This window comes from Babylonia areolata, chromosome 14, assembly GCF_041734735.1.
Source record: "Babylonia areolata isolate BAREFJ2019XMU chromosome 14, ASM4173473v1, whole genome shotgun sequence".
Lineage (NCBI taxonomy): Eukaryota > Metazoa > Mollusca > Gastropoda > Neogastropoda > Buccinidae > Babylonia > Babylonia areolata.
In genome coordinates, this window is record NC_134889.1 from 27,584,712 (window position 1) to 27,602,875 (window position 18,164).

The 18,164-nt window shown below is 41.9% G+C and overlaps 1 protein-coding gene across 5 annotated transcripts; it reads right to left on the reverse strand.

Moving 5' to 3' along the window:
- Positions 1 to 3,593: 3,593 nt before the first annotated feature.
- Positions 3,594 to 16,837, reverse strand: LOC143289966 (uncharacterized). 5 transcript variants are annotated; one of them, XR_013056302.1, is made up of 4 exons: positions 16,601 to 16,837; positions 6,728 to 13,487; positions 6,536 to 6,581; positions 3,595 to 6,219 (listed from the first exon to the last, which is right to left on the reverse strand). XR_013056302.1 is itself a non-coding variant. In XM_076599243.1 (2 exons), the coding sequence occupies exon 2, from the start codon at positions 13,461 to 13,463 to the stop codon at positions 9,510 to 9,512; it is 3,954 nt and encodes a 1,317-aa protein (XP_076455358.1). In that variant the 5' UTR covers positions 13,464 to 13,487; positions 16,601 to 16,837; the 3' UTR covers positions 3,594 to 9,509. The 5 variants fall into 5 exon arrangements, 1 of the variants encoding a protein (XP_076455358.1); XR_013056299.1 differs by having other exon boundaries at positions 3,594 to 6,581; XR_013056301.1 differs by having other exon boundaries at positions 3,594 to 6,219; positions 6,536 to 13,487.
- Positions 16,838 to 18,164: the final 1,327 nt, after the last annotated feature.

Consider the following 18,164-nt stretch of genomic DNA (forward strand, 5'->3'; position numbering starts at 1 on the left):
TGAGAAGAATGCTTGGGTGGTGGTACGTTATAACATTTAGAAGTGTGCTTGGACACACATCACTGTTCTTTCTTTGTACACTAAGTGTATTGTGTGTTGTGTACAGGTGGGGGTAGGGGGTGTAAATGTGTGTGTGTGTGTGTGTGTGTGTGTGTGTGTGTGTGTGTGTGTGTGTGTGTTAGTATACTGTGTGTGTAAGTGTAGGGGCGTTAGTGGATGGGATGTGGAGGTGTGAGTGAGTGATTGTGTGTCTCTCTCTCTCTCTCTCTCTCTCTCTCTCTCTCTGTGTGTGTGTGTGTGTGTGTGTGTGTGTGTGTGTGTGTGTGTGTGTGTGTTGGTCTTCCCCTTTCTGTTCCTCTGAAAATAAGTCTATGTGTCTTTCTTTCCTTTCTCTCATCTCTTTTTCTGGTTCTTTACCACTCCCCCCTCTCTAAATATAGACATGTGTGTGTGTGTGTGTGTGTGTGTGTGTGTGTGTGTGTGTGTGTGTGTGTGTGTGTGTGTGTGTGTGTGTGAGGAATATGCTGATTTGTTTCGTGATACTCTAAGGAATGATGAAATGAGAACTAAAATTGATAATGCAATAGATTTAGTAGATGTGGATGTAAATGATGCATTGTTATTGTTTAATGAATGTATAAAAGAAAGTGCAGAATGTATGAAAAAATGTGTGCGTGTCAATAACAAGAAGGCACGTGATGACTGGTTTGATCAAGAGTGTACCATGAGTAAAAGAAACGTAAGGACTTTGTTAAGAATTAGTCGACGGACATTAAAAACAGAAGACGTGGATGTTTATTTGATTGCGAGAAGAGAGTATAAACATTTGATAAAGAGAAAAAAGAAAGAATTTAATAGATCTTTAATAGATAAACTTGTAGCTTCTATAGACTGTCAAAAGGAATTTTGGAATAATATCAGTAAACTCTCTTTTAAAAGAAAACAACCTAGACATAACATTGAAATAGATACTTGGTTTAAACATTTTCAGCAGTTGTTACAACCAAATGTAGATAATGTGGAAAATGAAGCTGTACATGATGATGATATACTTGATGATGACACAGATCAATACATGAATAGACCAATATCTAAAGAAGAGGTACTGTTGGCAATAAGGAAACTTAAAAATGGTAAAGCAGCTGGCCCTGATGGAATCATTGGTGAACTGTTTAAGAATTGCACTGATTATGTAGTTCCTTTCTTTCTTAAATTATTCAATAAATTATTTGAAAAGGGTATTTACCCCATTAACTGGATAGAATCAATAATTTTGCCCATTTATAAGAAAGGTGATGTAAATAATCCCAATAACTATAGAGGTATTTCCCTAAGCGACATAAGTGGTAAATTATATGGAATGATTATCAATAAGAGATTGCAAGAATGGGTGGATGAAAATGACATCACAGGTGACCACCAAGCCGGTTTTAAAAAAGGATACTCTACTGTAGACCACATGTTTACGTTGCTTGCATTAGTACAGAAACAGTTTTCGTTTAATCGTAAGTTGTATGTTGCTTTCATTGATTTCGAAAAGGCATTTGATTCTGTTAATCGTAATCTTCTGTGGCCAGTTTTACTTAGGAATGGTATTAGAGGTAAACTTTACAAATGTGTAAAAAGCATGTATAATGTAGTAAGATCTAGAGTTCTCTGTGGCGCTAAACTGACTGAATTCATTAACTGTACAGCTGGAGTTAGACAGGGGGATGCCTGCAGTCCGATTTTGTTTTCTTTATTCATTAATGAATTAGCAATCCAAGTAATTAATAATGGAAGACATGGGGCTTTGTTTCCGATTGATTCCTTTGAATTATTCATACTTTTGTTAGCTGATGATGTTATTCTGATGTCAGAAACTGTTATAGGTTTACAAACACAGTTGAACAACCTTCACCATGTAGCAGTTTCACTCCAATTAAAAGTTAATATGTTGAAAAGTAATATCATAGTATTTCGTAAGGGTGGCTATTTGAGCAGCAGAGAAAGGTGGGTGTATGATGGTAGTTTGATGCCAGTTGTCAATGTTTACAAATATCTGGGCATATTTTTCTCCACACGCTTGAGTTTCGTTGGGGCATGCAAAGATCTAGCACGTAGAGCCAAAAATGCATTGATTTGTATTATGAAAAAGTTGCATATGCTCAATAATGTTTCCTTTGATTTATTTATCAAATTATTTGACACACAAGTGCAACCTGTTGTGCAATACGGCTCTGAATTGTGGGGTCTAGACAAAGCTGCTGTTCACTGTGAATCAGTTCACACTTTTGCATTAAAGAGATTTTTAGGAGTAGATAGGCAAACGCCAAATGACTTAGTATATGGTGAAACGAATCGATACCCGTTATATCTAGTTTCTGCAGTAAGGTGTATACGTTATTGGTTTAGATTACTTCAAATGGATCATAACAGAATACCCCGCAAAGCTTATGATATGCTATATGATTTAGATGCTAGAGGCAGAGTGAACTGGGTAACTAAGATTCGATATTGTTTGTTTGAATATGGATTTGGATTTGTTTGGTTAAACCAAGGTGTTGGTAGCATCCAGGCGTTTGTCGGTGTGTTTCGACAACGTCTGATTGATTGTAGATGGCAGAAGTGGTCGGATCATATTCAGAATAGTGAAAGATTTAGTTTCTATAAGAATTTTTGCAGTGTGTCTGATCTGAAACCTTACTTAGTGTTGAATATGGATAGACATTTAAAATATATGACGACAAGATTTAGATTAGGTATTACAGAATTAGCGGTCCATCATAACAGATACAGAACATGTAACGACAGTGATCTGACCTGTCCATTATGTAAAGAATCACAAGAAAATGAGATACACTTTGTTCTTTGCTGTCCAGCTTTAAGGAACATTCGAGAGGAGTTTATTCAGCCTAAATATTATAGTAAACCTACGTTGTTTAAATTGAACTTATTGATGTCATCTACTTCCCCTGAAGTTGTTCGCAAATTTTCACTATTTTTATACAAAGCTTTCAAATTCAGAGAAACGGCTACTTCGTGAAAACGCTGTTTGTACTCATTTGTTTGTTTTTTCTTTTGTTGTTCTACACATTGAACTGTAATGCTGGTATATTTTTGTTTGACTGTGTTTATTGATGCTCACAGTGTCGTGATGTATTGCTTGTAAAATAATGTTCACATTCCCCTTCATAAGGAGCCTAGGCCTATACATGAATAAACCATCTTGAATCTCTCTCTCTCTCTCTCTCTGTGTGTGTGTGTGTGTGTGTGTGTGTGTGTGTGTGTGTGTGTGTGTGTGTTGGTCTTCCCCTTTCTGTTCCTCTGAAAATAAGTCTATGTGTCTTTCTTTCCTTTCTCTCATCTCTTTTTCTGGCTCTCTTTACCACTCCCTCCCCCCTCTCTAAATATAGACATGTGTGTGTGTGTGTGTGTGTGTGTGTGTGTGTGTGTGTGTGTGTGTGTGTGTGTTGAAACAGGTGCGAGAGGGAAACAGAGAGGTAAGAAAGACAAATATAGAAAAACAGAGATAGACAACCAGAGTTTGGCTCCACTTCATTCAATACAGACAAAAACAGAGAACTGATACGCACCATTCAGTATTTTGTACATTTTATTCTGCAAGCAACGTGGAACGGCAAGACAAGTGTAAAAGCAATTGTCCCAGGTTCGAGTGCCATACATGGACCGTGATTTTAATAACACCCCCCCCCCCACCTCCTCCTAATCCCCCTCCCGGCCCCCTCCACTCAGCCTTCAGTGGTGGTCTGTGTGCTAGTCTTCCGGATGGGACGATGAACTGAACACCGCAAGTGGCATGCTCAGCGCACGTAAAGGTCCCACAGCTACGAAAGAGCTTTCGCTTAGAAAAATCTGGAAAATTCCACTTAAATAGTGAAACAAGTACACAATGAAGGTTGCTCTGCACTGCGCGATTCATTCTCCCCAAACCCACTTTTCACACGGAGAAATCCGTTGTTGCAAAAAGTAAAACAATATAATGCATTGTATAAATTGAGACGGGGTGGAGAGGGAAGGAGGGCTGGTGTTGGGCGAAGGGTGGAGTGTGCAAGCTTGGTGCAATGTCAGTTACCTACACTGCCTCTTTACTACATAAGAATACACAGATTAATTCAGACAAACGACGACACGTTCAGAACTGTCTCAAATCTCTGAACGCATTTAACACGACAGCAAAGAAAACTCGTGCCAGACAAATTCTTTCCTCTGTAAATGTAAAACTGACAAAGAACAAGACTATATACAATGCGCCAAAATATATTTTTTCGTGACAAAAGTTGATACTTTCAGAGGTGAAGGTTTTTTTTGCCTCATGTGTGAAAAACTGTGAGTCTCTTTCACTTGTCCGTGCACGCACGTGCGGGCGTGTGTGTATCTGTCCACGGTATATTTCATTTCTCTGGAAATGCTGTTGTCGATACCAATTTTGGCTTGAAAATTAGCCAGAATGCCGAACACCAGAAGAAATCCGATACTGCTGCCAAGTCAGTTTGGTGGTGTTCAGTTCTGCCTGCCCTGCTTCAGCGTATGAACGACACCACATGCCCAGTCCCTTACAGACGACAGAAATTGCTTGCTCGCGGGAACCATACTGAATGAGTGTCCACTCCAGAGTGGAGACTGCCACAGCATCCCTCCGACGACAGTCCCTCGTCAATCGGCCGACACCCAAGACCTCAACAGGAACTCACCGCGAGCATGAGTGTAGAGGGGGATCAAAACTGGATCAGCTTGAGAGCATGGTATAAAAGGTCACAGAATCTGGGACATTTTCTTTCTGTATCTATATCGGTCAGGATGAGGATGATGACCATTATGGTATGGAAACCCAATGATTGTGACTGCGTGATAAGTCTGAACTCTACACTTTCTTTCATAAGTCATCCAGGCGTCAACCAGGCCTGAGAGATACTGACACCTGCAGTGTTGATCAGGAAATTTGAACAACAGTCCCAAAGACGCTGACGTCAATTGGATGATCCTCTACTGTGTGGTCCCAGTCGTCCAGTTTGAGTCCGATTCACTCTCAACTCTGGGTGAAAGCCGGCCACAGGCTGACATCATTCACCTCTGCTGGGTCTTGAACCCACATCCTCACAGTCGTCATTCTTTGACGCTAACCACTTTCACCATGGTGGCTGGTGCACTTCACTATTTTTCTGAATAATCGGTATCATTCATACGAAACAGAGCAAAGGGTGGTGGTGGTGGTGGTTTGTTCATATTTTTTACCTCAGCCTCTCGCCAAAGGATGTACATGAACGTATCAATACAATGCAATACAATTCAAAACATTTTTTTTTTATCAGACCCATTGGAAAAGGCGTGTACATTCAATGGTTTGTCACTAACACCACACAGTCTGTTAGCCAAGAGCCTAGTTTGATGCACACATGAATGTCAAATGTCAAAGGATGAACAAAAAGGAAAAAAAGGAGTAAAATATATCAAGATGAAATAGAAATATGAAAGTAGATAAACAAAGCACGTAATTTATCATGCAATAGATGAAAAATGAACTATTATAACATGGATATAAAGAAACGCAATTTTAGAATGAGAAGCACCACTGGAATTCATCATTGTAAATTCTTGAAAATCAGGTTCGGTACTTAAAACGTAACATCCTACCATGCTGCAAAAAATATATGATGTGATTTAAAATGTATAGTCAGAAACATTATTTCAAAGAACTGACACAAAATAAATCATATTTTTAACAAATTTCCAGACTCAATACGTAAAGCATAATATTCCATTTCGAAAATAATCTCATCCATTTTCATCTCAATGCATATACATCACACAACTCAAAATGAAACAGCAAAGGTAAATAAGCATAAATTATGACATGAAAACTGTACAGAACGATTGACTTATTGTTGTTCAATCTACAGTAGGTTATGTTCACATGCAGCCTATTCACTCCTGTATCACTTCACACAACAACTTTTATGTTCATAAAGACAATAAATGATTGCTTGAGAATTTGTATCACATTAGCCACATTAGATTTTCTCAATTTTACATTTAACTATATAATATAAATACAGATACACAGCAATGTTCACTACGTGAGTGCGTTGTCCATTCCTGTCCACCCATCAACGTCATAAACAGCAAAACACCAAAACACTTCAACAGTCCGAGGAATTCAAGAAATCCGGGAAGAGTCAGTCAATTTCATGTGCCGTCCACTTGCGTCCACTGATCAACCTCACAAAGAGCTGCTCACTGATCAACATCACAAAGAGCACATCACCACAACAGTCCATGTTCACTGATCAACATCACAAAGAGCTGTTCACTGATCAACCTCACAAAGAAATGTTCACTGATCAACATCACGAAGAGCTGTCCACTGATCAACATGACAAAGAGCTGTTCACTGATCAACATGACAAAGAGCTGTTCACTGATCAACCTCACAAAGAGCTGTTCACTGATCAACATCACAAAGAGCTGTTCACTGATCAACCTCACAAAGAGCTGTTCACTGATCAACCTCACAAAGAGCTGTTCACTGATCAACCTCACAAAGAGCACATCACCACAACAGTCCATGTTCACTGATCAACCTCACAAAGAGCTGTTCACTGATCAACATCACAAAGAGCTGTTCACTGATCAACATCACAAAGAGCACATCACCACAACAGTCCGTGTTCACTGATCAACATCACAAAGAGCACATCACCAGAACAGTCCGTGTTCACTGATCAACCTCACAAAGAGCACATCACCACAACAGTCCATGTTCACTGATCAACATCACAAAGAGCTGTTCATTGATCAACATCGCAAAGAGCTGTTCACTGATCAACATCACAAAGAGCTGTTCACTTATCAACATCAAAAGAGCACATCACCACAACAGTCTGTGTCCACTGATCAACCTCACAAAGAGCTGTTCATTTATCAACATCACAAAGAGCTGTTCACTTATCAACATCAAAAGAGCACATCACCACAACAGTCCATGTTCACTGATCAACATCACAAAGAACACATCACCACAACAGTCCATGTTCACTGATCAACATCACAAAGAACACATCAACACAACAGTCCATGTTCACTGATCAACATCACAAAGAACACATCAACACAACAGTCCATGTTCACTGATCAACATCACAAAGAACACATCAACACAACAGTCCATGTTCACTGACCAACCTCACAAAGAACACATCAACACAACAGTCCATGTTCACTGATCAACCTCACAAAGAACACATCAACACAATAGTCCATGTTCACTGATCAACATCAAAAAGAACTGTTCATTGATCAACCTCACAAAGAACACATCACCACAACAGTCCGTGTTCACTGATCAACCTCACAAAGAACACATCAACACAATAGTCCATGTTCACTGATCAACCTCACAAAGAACACATCAACACAATAGTCCATGTTCACTGATCAACATCAAAAAGAACTGTTCATTGATCAACCTCACAAAGAACACATCACCACAACAGTCCGTGTTCACTGATCAACATCACAAAGAACACATCAACACAACAGTTATGTTCACTGATCAACATCAGAAAGAGGAGCACAACAGTTCGTGTTCACTGATCAACCTCACAAAGAACACATCAACACAACATTCCATGTTCACTGATCAACATCACAAAGAACACATCAACACAACATTCCATGTTCACTGATCAACCTCACAAAGAGGACATCACAACAACAGTCCATGTTCACTGATCAACATCACAAAGAACACATCAACACAACAGTCCATGTTCACTGATCAACCTCACAAAGAACACATCAACACAACAGTCCATGTTCACTGATCAACATCACAAAGAACACATCAACACAACAGTCCATGTTCACTGATCAACATCACAAAGAACACATCAACACAACAGTCCATGTTCACTGATCAACATCACAAAGAGGACATCACAACAGTCCGACGAAATCCAAAAGAAGAGTCAAGTCCTGACATCTACAATGCACAAACGCATCTGATATCACTATTATTCGCACATATATACTCAATATCAGAAAAGGATTTACATACTTCGTATCAAAACTATACACCACTGTTCAAAAATATGTACGTTTCACACAGAGATGTATTTTACACAAAAGTTAATTCAACACAACTATTTATACCATATAAGGGTGACACGAAAGCAATGCAAAGTATGTATGCTTCTGAGGACACCTTTATAATAAAACGACAGAGTACAGTTGGTTCAGAGCACGTCGCGATCAAACATTCAGAAATGTGTGATATAACACCTAGTGTGCGTTAGAAAATGGAACTTCCAAATAACAATAAAACAATGCAACGAAAGCGAAGTTCCCCGTTAAATACCTAGTTTGTTTTGACATCTAGAAATGATAATTCATACCCGCCATGAAAAATGTTAGTAGCGCTGCAATTGCGAAAGATAGACGGCAGAATAATGGCCACTAACAATGCAAATTCAAATAAAGAGAAGACAAGAACTATAGTACAAGGAGCAAAGACATATTTCACATGAAAGCAATGTCAGGTGCATCTGATATTGATAAATGTAACAGTGTCTTTTTGCCAGTAGTATGTTATGTACTCATGAATACTTGATGATGGAAGCAATGTAATTCTATGTCTCAGTGTCATGAACATCAATGGGATTTCCATTATATATATATATATACATATATATATATGTGTGTGTGTGTGTGTGTGTGTTTGTGTGTGTGTTTGTGTGTGTGTTTGTGTGTGTGTGTGTCTGTGTGTGATTATATTACACACACACACACACACACACACACACACACACACACACACACACACTTGAAATAATAGACACCAGACAACTGTATAATAAACAATAGAACATATACAAAGAGGGGAAAATACTGTAATGTTCACAATAAACCAGGTTAACAGATGTCACTATTTGACAAACTGATATGAAATGAAATCAACAGGCGTCACGATGGTCGCATCGACACAACTGATATCAAAACAGTGCATAAACCAGCCCATAATACATCAATAGTATGTGGACAAAATATTTCCTGTCAAAGCAATGTCACTGTCACAGAGCAAGATAAACCTGATGACAAAGTGAGGAAATAGTTTCTGTGTAACGGAAGCTGCTGCAAAAGCAAAAATAAATAAAATGAGTTACATCATTAATGAATACCATATGATATATCATATATAAAATCATCAGAATTTGTGCTCTAAAAATTCAGTCATCAGTGCAGTGTACCCAAGTGGGCTCCAGATGCGTATTTCGCTTCAGGTTTTACAGCGCAGCTCCAACAGCTTTATGTGGACTGGTGCACTTTTACTTCAAAGTGAACAAAAACTCTTTTTCAACTCGATAAATTCTTCCACCCCTGACTTTACAACGTGTGATAGATATCTTAGCTGAGAACAATAGAGAAGTCTTGAGAAATCTTGTCTTTAATGGGTAAAACCTTGTTCCTCCAGAACGTGTTGCAGTCCACTCTCTACTGTTCGCCTGACACTCTCAATCATCAGACCAATACCAGTAGTCAATCTTATTTTCATCTGAATACCTCTGGTAATAGTCGTCAGAACTGTAGGAGTGAGACCAGTCATTTTCATCATCTGAATACCACTGGTTATAGTCGTCAGAACTGTAGGAGTCAGACCAGGAACCAGAGCTGTTCTCTTCTCCATCACTGTCGGAACCATCATTTTCTCCAGCAATGTCAGAACTACTGTCTGCATGCAAGAGATCAGAAAATGAGACGTAATTCTTCAAGGGTTGGGGAATGGGAAGCTGGGAGACATCTCTGTCCCGGGCAGGACTGATCTTCAGGGAGTGAGAAATCACCAGGCGGCACATGGACTTCAGACTGCGTGGTGTGGTGGATACCTCTATCAGGTATCGAGCTGCTCTCTTGATCAGGCGCTTCGGCGCTTCAGCTGTCAGGTGTTTTTTAGTTTGTATGTTGATCTTTACAATTTGCCTCAAAAACTCCTTGTACAGGGTCCATTTTCTGACACTGCGCTCATTGGTGAGGGTGAGGAGCTTTGGCAGGGCGAGGAACAGTTCCCTGAAGGAACAGGATCCTGATTCATACAGCATCCGTGTTATCCCAGGCAGACCACGCATTACAGACAGTTGCACGGGTGACAGAAACGATTCGTCTTGTGTTTGCATGGTTTGGGTGATGTGTGGCTGGTGTGTGCTGAAACCAAGAGAAATGCACTCTGACACCATTTGGGTGGGCTGTGCACGTGACATCACTGCATATGACAATACTGAATGACACCCGTGCGTGACAGATAGAGGATTAACTCCCTCACCCAAGAATGGGCAAATGTCATTGTGCATGCCACACAGACACATCACGTGGAGAGCAGTTTCTCCCCACCTATTCACCCCTGTCCATTGGTATGTTTTCCGTGACAATGCATCCTGAATAATGTCTTCCCGACCTGCGTCAATCAGCATCTCAAGAGCAGTGCGTTGTTCACCACTGTGTGTGGCAGACAGGTAAAGGGTGCTACACAAGATGATCAATGATTCCACACACGTCCATTCTTCTCCTCTGATGGCCTGATGAAGCACTGACATCCCGGTACTGTCCAGCCGAGAAGGGTCTCCTCCTCTCTTGGCTAAAGCCATCACTGTGTCCCAGTCTTCCCTCTGTGCTGCCCTTTGTATTAGTGAATCTCCTTTTTCATCAGGCATGTTGATGTCAGCATGGTGATGCACACAGAGGTCCACAATGCCCCACTGTTGTTGACTGACAGCCTGCTCTAAAGCAATGTCACGATGCCGCACACCTGTGTCGTCCTTCTCTGTCACCAGTGGTGTGACTGCCTGCAAGGTGTCAGTGATGACAGCTGTGTGGAACAGGTCCTCTCTTTCCTGGATGGACAGCTCTTGTGTCATGCCCAGGATGCACTGACTGACCACACTTCCTTCTTTCCTCTGCAAGGCACACTGCATGGTGTGCCATCTGACTGCATCATCATCTATATAGGCCATCATCTTGCCAACCAGAATCCACTGGTTCTGTTCCATCAGTGTGGGAATAGCGTCCATGTATTGATCAGTGTTCAGTCCTTGTTCAATCATCACTCTACACACGCCCCATTGCTGGTTTCTGACTACCTCTAGAAAGGAGGGGTGTTGATCAAATGTCTGGATTCCCATTCTGATCAGCTCAGTCACCACAGACCAGGCTTTACTGGCCACTGCTGCTTTCAGGGCCCTGCTCACATTGTCCGCCGTCGGTCTCTGTCGAACGGTGAACACAACAACCTGCCAGTCACCTTGTGCCACAGCTGACTCCAACGTTTCAAACAACACCATTCTGGATTTCAGTTCATCTTCCAGATTTGCCATTTCCAATACTCTTTGATTTTGCTCTTGTTCTTGCTTCTCACCAACTTTTACCATTTGATGATTTCCCTTGGACAGGAGCTTGTTGACTTCACTGACATCAGATTCGTCTTTGTACAGGTCGAGGACAACTTCCCAGTCTGCATTCATGGCAACAAGGAAATGGACACGTGTCACTTCATCTTCTGTCAGTCCATGTTCTGCCAGCCGAAGACAGACATCCCACTGTTTTTCCTTGCAGGCTTTTTCCAGAGCCCAGTTCCGCTGATCGTCACTCAGGGTGTGGTCTGCCCACTGTTTGACAAGATCCCATTGCTTCCACTGCACAGCTGAGGAGAACAACATCCTCCGCACTTGTTCCCCCACGTATGTCAAATCTGCCAGGGAGATAATCTGCCATTTCCTTTCTTTCAGCGTGATTTTCAGGGCTTCTCTCTGTATTCCTGGCACTACCGGAACTGTGGTCAGAATGGATAAGAAAGGTTCTAAGTCATGTGGCCAACGTTGTGGACTGTTCATGTGTCTCATGGCTGCGCGAACAAACAACAGAGCAAAGACAGGATTAAAAGTGCTGTTGTTTGTTGAAGCAACCTTAAATTCCGGACAAAGGCGATGTATACTTTGAGGCAAACTAGATGAATCTGATCTCATTTCTCTCAGAATCTTTTCAAGTGTCTCCTCCACATGAACTTCAGCAGACATAGGCTCCGTTGATGTATCAAGGTGACCACACAACGACTGTGTGATTATGCTGACAGCTGAGGTGAAGAATATGTTTTTCAGCTCATTAATGGAGAACCATTTCCGTATTTCCTCAAATTGTTCTTCTCGTACTTTGGTGAAGACTTCAGTGCCTCTCTTCAAACCAAAGCAACAGTTTTTCAAAAGTTTCCAAAACTCCTCTTCCTGATGATCTGTTGTCATTGTCTCACGCACAAAGCGAAACAACAGTCTGACAGCATTACCTATGTAGCCCTGGTTAACAAGAATGTTTAAGGCAAATGGTGTCAGGGAAATCTGACATAAGTCCACAATAATTTCCATTATTTCATTACATCTTCCTCTCATGGTGGCAACCTCTATAACCCATGCCAGCACTGAAGCATCGCGTATAGAAGTGGTTAGTTTTCTCCACTGCTCTTGAGAAGCCCACAAAATCTGTTCTCCTTGGATAATGACATCTCCAATTTTCCACTGGGTTTTCCTTGCCTGAACAATCCTCAGCAATTTCTGGACTCTCTCCCAGTCACCAACAGACAAGAGATAGCTCATGAACAAGTCAATGTCTGTATTTTCAAATGCTGGTAATATGCACTGTGAAAACATATGGGCTTCTTCTGAAAATATATGGGAATCTTTCTTCAGCAGCAGACTGAAGACCCACCACAGTTGCCGTGCCACAAGCAGTTTGGACACAGAGACCAGCTGGTCTTTTGTGCAGTTGTGAAAAAATGAGTCAAACTCCCACTCTCTTGCTTCCCTTGCAACTTTTTCAATGGCCCACACTTTTTGAGTCTCACTAAGTGCAGGTCGCTGTCTGAACAGAGATCCCACAGCCAACCACAAACCACGTGACACCAATTTTTTCAGAACACGGTCCAAATCCTCGTCATCGCATTGTGGAAGAACGTTCTCTATGATCTCAAACTCCGATGCACGCTGGCAGGCTTGCAGCATTGCCCACTGTTTCTGGGCAGCTGAGACACGAGTATCATTCTGTACAAGTGCACCAAGTTCTTTCCACTTTCCTTCAGCAACTAATGCAATGAGATGATTGTCCAGGGAGACCAGACCAACTTGCCATTTGGAATGTTCCTGTCCAACATAAAGTGACAGATTGTAGACATGTACCCAGAGGCCTGCAGAGATCAGCTCTGTCATTGCAGAATCCAACTGTGCTCTGCTGCAGAAAGGTAAGACGTGTTGTGAGAACTGCTGACCATCACCGTGCTTGGTCACTTCCACAATGACCCTTGCTGTCTGCTGGTCAGTCAGCTGACCTGACTCCATCAGCTGATGAAGGACTGTCCAGTCCCTTCCCTGTACAGCACTGTCCACATGACTGTCCATGTCACAGGGTGACACAGCGGGAGTTGACGACATGGCGGTATGTATCTTTCAGACCTCCTGCAAGTAAAAGCAGATAAAGGCTGTCTGCGAAGACAACAGAAATTACACACAAACATACATAAACATAACATTCATGCTCATGTGCACAGACACACAGACAGGCAGAGACAAACAGACAGACAGACAGACAGACAGACAAACACACACACACACACACACACACACACACACACACACACACACACACACATGTATATATATATATGTGTGTGTGTGTGTGTGCGTGTATGTGTGTGTATGTGTGTGTGTATACAGAAAGAGAGGGGGGAAGAAGGGAAGAGAGACAGAAAGAAAAAAACAACAACAAAAACGCAGAGAGATAGAGACAGAGACTGGAGAGTTATAATAAGTTCTGATCACCAGAATCAAGACTGACTCACTGTGTTCAGCAATGGTGTCATGATTTATCATTGCGTTGTGTTGTTCTCTGTGTGCATAATTATGTTTGTGAGTTGATACAGAGAAAATATGCCCCTGAAAACCTGTATGCTCATTAATTTTGAATGCCTTGTGCTGGCCAGCACACTTCAGTCACACATTTCACAAAACCTTTCTTTCTTATTGTTCTGCACTGGTTGGCTGCAACTCCTGTGTTCATTTGTATTCGTACAAATAAACATTTACATGTAGGCCTATGACCATTCTTATCCCGCCATCTAGGCAACCATACTTGGTTTTCAGAGATGTACATGCTGGGCACGTTCTTTTTTTCTATGACCCACCGAATGCTGACATGGATTACAGGATCATCAATGTACGTATTTGATCTTCTGCATGTGTGTACACACGAAGTTGGTTCAGGCACGAGCAGGTCTGCACATATACTGACCTGGGAGATAGGAAAAATCTCCACCCTTCACCCCCAAGGTGTGCTGAAACCGGGGATCGAACAAGGGCACCTCGGGAGGGAATTCAGCGCTCTAATGACTCGGCCATTTCACCCCTCATTCCACATGCAGTTACCATGACGTGCATGACGACACATGATTTCAAAGGCGGAGCAAGCCACACTGCCGTCAGGCCCAACACAAACAAGTAGGGTCTCTGCACACCTTGTCCCTCTGATAAAACCTATTCAAATATGTAGACACTGGATACACGCAGCGAACTGGTTTTGTGGCCTTTGAGATAAATCTAAAAATAATCTCCTTTAGAGCAGGCTGCTCTTCTTTCCTTTTTCGTTTTAACATTCAGTACTTGAATTAATATGCTGCATTACTTTGCCCATACATTGTGTGTGTGTGTGTGTGTGTGTGTGTGTGTGTGTGTGTGTGTGTGTGTGTGCGTGCGTGCGCGCGCGCGCCCATAGGCAATCTATCTATCTATCCGTCCATCTATCTATCTATCTACCTATCTATCTACCTCTGTATACATTTCTTAACGAAATATAACAAATGCAGCAGAGACGGGTTGAATATATCATAACGTCATCAACAACAACATTAAAGGAACTGATCATTGCGTGTGAATGACTGGTGCGAAAGCGCTTCGATTCGTCTCTGCACAAGGACGGGCGCAATAGCCGAGTGGTTAAAGCGTTGGACTGTCAATCTGAGGGTCCTGGGTTCGAATCCACGGCGCCTGGTGGGTAAAGGGTGGAGATTTTTACGATCTCTCAGCTCAACATATGTGTAGACCTGCTAGTGCCTGAACCCCCTTCGTGTGTATATGCAAGCAGAAGATCAAATACGCACGTTAAAGATCCTGTAATCCATGTCAGCGTTCGGTGGTTTATGGAAACAAGAACATACCAGCATGCACACCCCCGAAAACGGAGTATGGCTGCCTACATGGCGGGGTAAAAACGGTCATACACGTAAAAGCCCACTCGTGTGCATACGAGTGAACGCAGAAGAAGAAGAAGTCTCTGCACAAGATTCAGCTGTACATAAATACCATTATTATTATTATTTGATTTCTCTACCCAGTCTGTTGCCTCGCTAGATATTCATGTCAGTAACAACAGCACTTCCAGCAGAATCAGCTGGGCGTTGGATCTTTGATCCATTGGTCACAAGTACTCCGACTTTTCCCACTCCAGCGCAATAGCCGAATGGTTAAAGCATAGGACTTTCAATCTGAGGGTCACGGGTTCGAATCTCGGTGGCGCTTTTTCCGATCTCCCAGGTCAACGTATCTGCAGACCTGGCAGTGCCTGAACCCCCTTCATGTGTATACGCAAGCAGATCAAATACGCACGTTAAAGATCCTGTAATCCATGTCAGCGTTCGGTGGGTTATGGAAACAAGAACATACCCAGCATGCAAAACCCCCGAAAACGGAGTATGGTTGCCTGCATAGCGGGGTAAATAAACAAAACTGTCATACACGTAAAATGTTAAATGTTACATGTTTGTCTGAGTGTGTATGTGTGCGTGCCTGAAATCTGATTGAATGACACAGGAAACGAATGATGAGCGCCCAATGGCAGCCGTCAGTCGGCTCTACCCAGGTATGCAGCCTGTTGTGCAAATGACCCCCTGTTTGTAAAGCGCTTAGAGCTTGGTCCCTGACCGAGGATAGTCGCTATGTAAGTATCCATATCAATCAATACCTGACTGGAGCCAGGGGTTTGATGAAGCTTAAAATACGGTTTGGGTCCTGCCTTCTTATTGCCGAGCCCAAGACACTGTGTCAGTATCAGTATCAGTAGCTCAAGGAGGCGTCACTGCGTTTGGTCAAATCCATATACGCTACACCACATCTGCCAAGCAGATGCCTGACCAGCAGCGTAACCCAACGTGCTTAGTCAGGCCTCGAGAAGAAAAATAAAATAGAATTAAATAAATAAATAAATAAATAAATAAATAAAAATAACAAAAAATAAATAAAATAAAACAAATATATAAATAATAATAGATAAATACATAAAATACTACTACTAATAATAATAATATTACAAACAAACAAACAAACAAAAAAGATGATAAATGAGCAAAAATAAAATTAATGTGATACATGCAGACAGACATTCACACATACACCCCCCACCCCCCTCCTCCCAGGCACAGTGGATGTGAATTCACCACCCCTATGGCCGTAAAAAGTTATCGGAACTTTGACCTTTCAATCTTTAACTGACAACTGCACAAACAACTGTAAAAACTCACCCTCCACCAGCAGGTCAAAACCGCCGCTCACTCAGACAACATGGCGAAGGGAGATTCATTTCAGGACGAAAAACACAAACCGTCGGTAAGCTAGACTACTTTTTTTTAGTGTACTGTAACCTTCCAACTGCACAACTACTGTTCATAACAAAAATAATAATTCGTTCCACTTTCATGTCGAATGAAAAACATTCCTCATTATTGTACGCTTATCACTTGCACACACGTCCTAACACTTTCTCCATCCTGCTGTCAGTGATGGCGTCTGTGTTTGTTTTGACAACCACCAGGTTTTAAACAAACGTAAAAAAGTCAACGCTCAGGCCCACAAAGAATACACTGCCATACATTTAAAGGCGGCAGTACGTGTGTCATGCAAATAATATACTTCAACAATAAAGTTAAACTTTTTGGTTCTTTGATAAAGCTAACCAAAACTATTAGATATCGTGTTATTACGGCTCTGTATTGATTATATGCATACATTATTGTATTCATTTCTTTAAGTGGGGAGGGAGAGCGCAAATACTGACATCAAAACTGGAGGAAAGAGATTCTATGGGCCTGAGTATTGACTTGTCGTTTTTTTGTCAATGCAGTTTGGCACTTCACCAAAACGAGGCCGCAAGACAAGCGGAGTATCGAAAGTGAATACAATGGTGGCAGTTTGACAACCCAGAACGATCGTTCTGCTATCTGATCCCTGTGCAGCGAAGATCTAGCCTGCTACCCTGTGTTTTGTGCAAGGAATAATTATTTCTCCGCCATGTTGTCTGGCTGTGTGGTGACGCAGGCAGACCTGTAGTGAACGGAGCGGAAGGCGAGCTCTCTTTCTTTGTCTACAGACAGTTGGGGCGGGAAAAATTCTTTCTTTCTGTGTGTCTGACTTTCCGGTTTTCGTTTCACTTTCATTCTCAATGAGCTGCACCACATTTATTTATTTATTAAGACTTCTTGCTATAGCGCATATTCTTGAAGCTCTATACGCTTTGATGATGGAGTCTCCCGTCTGTCCGACGGATCAGTAGGCAGGCAGGCTTATCTGTCGGTGTGTGTCCTCATATGGGAGAAGAGGCCGATTCTGGTTGCGCAGCACTTCCCACAGGTGTTGCAAGGGAAAACGTCTCCAGAAGTTGAGCCCTGCTTCCTTCGCTCACGCTTCTCCTTAATGGCCAGCATTCTCTTGTTTTCAAACGTCTTTATGCCACTAGAGCACAGCATGCTCCACCGACAGCGGTCAAGGGCATCAGTTTCCCAGGAAGCGATGTCTATGTCACAGGCTTTGAGGTTTGTCTTCAAGGTGTCCTTGAAGCGTTTGCAGGGTCTTCTAGGTTCGCGGTGGCCTTCCTTCAGCTGGCCATACAACATCATCTTCGGGATCCTGCTGTCTGTCATGCGGACAACGTGTCCTGCCCAGCGCTTTACAATAGCGCTAAAAACATTCACTCAAACATCCCCACACAAACATATGCATTATAATTTGAAACATAAGTTAGAGAGAACAATTAAAAGAGGTCATGTCAGTTGATTAAATCAAGAAATGTAACAGGTATTAAAAAAAAGA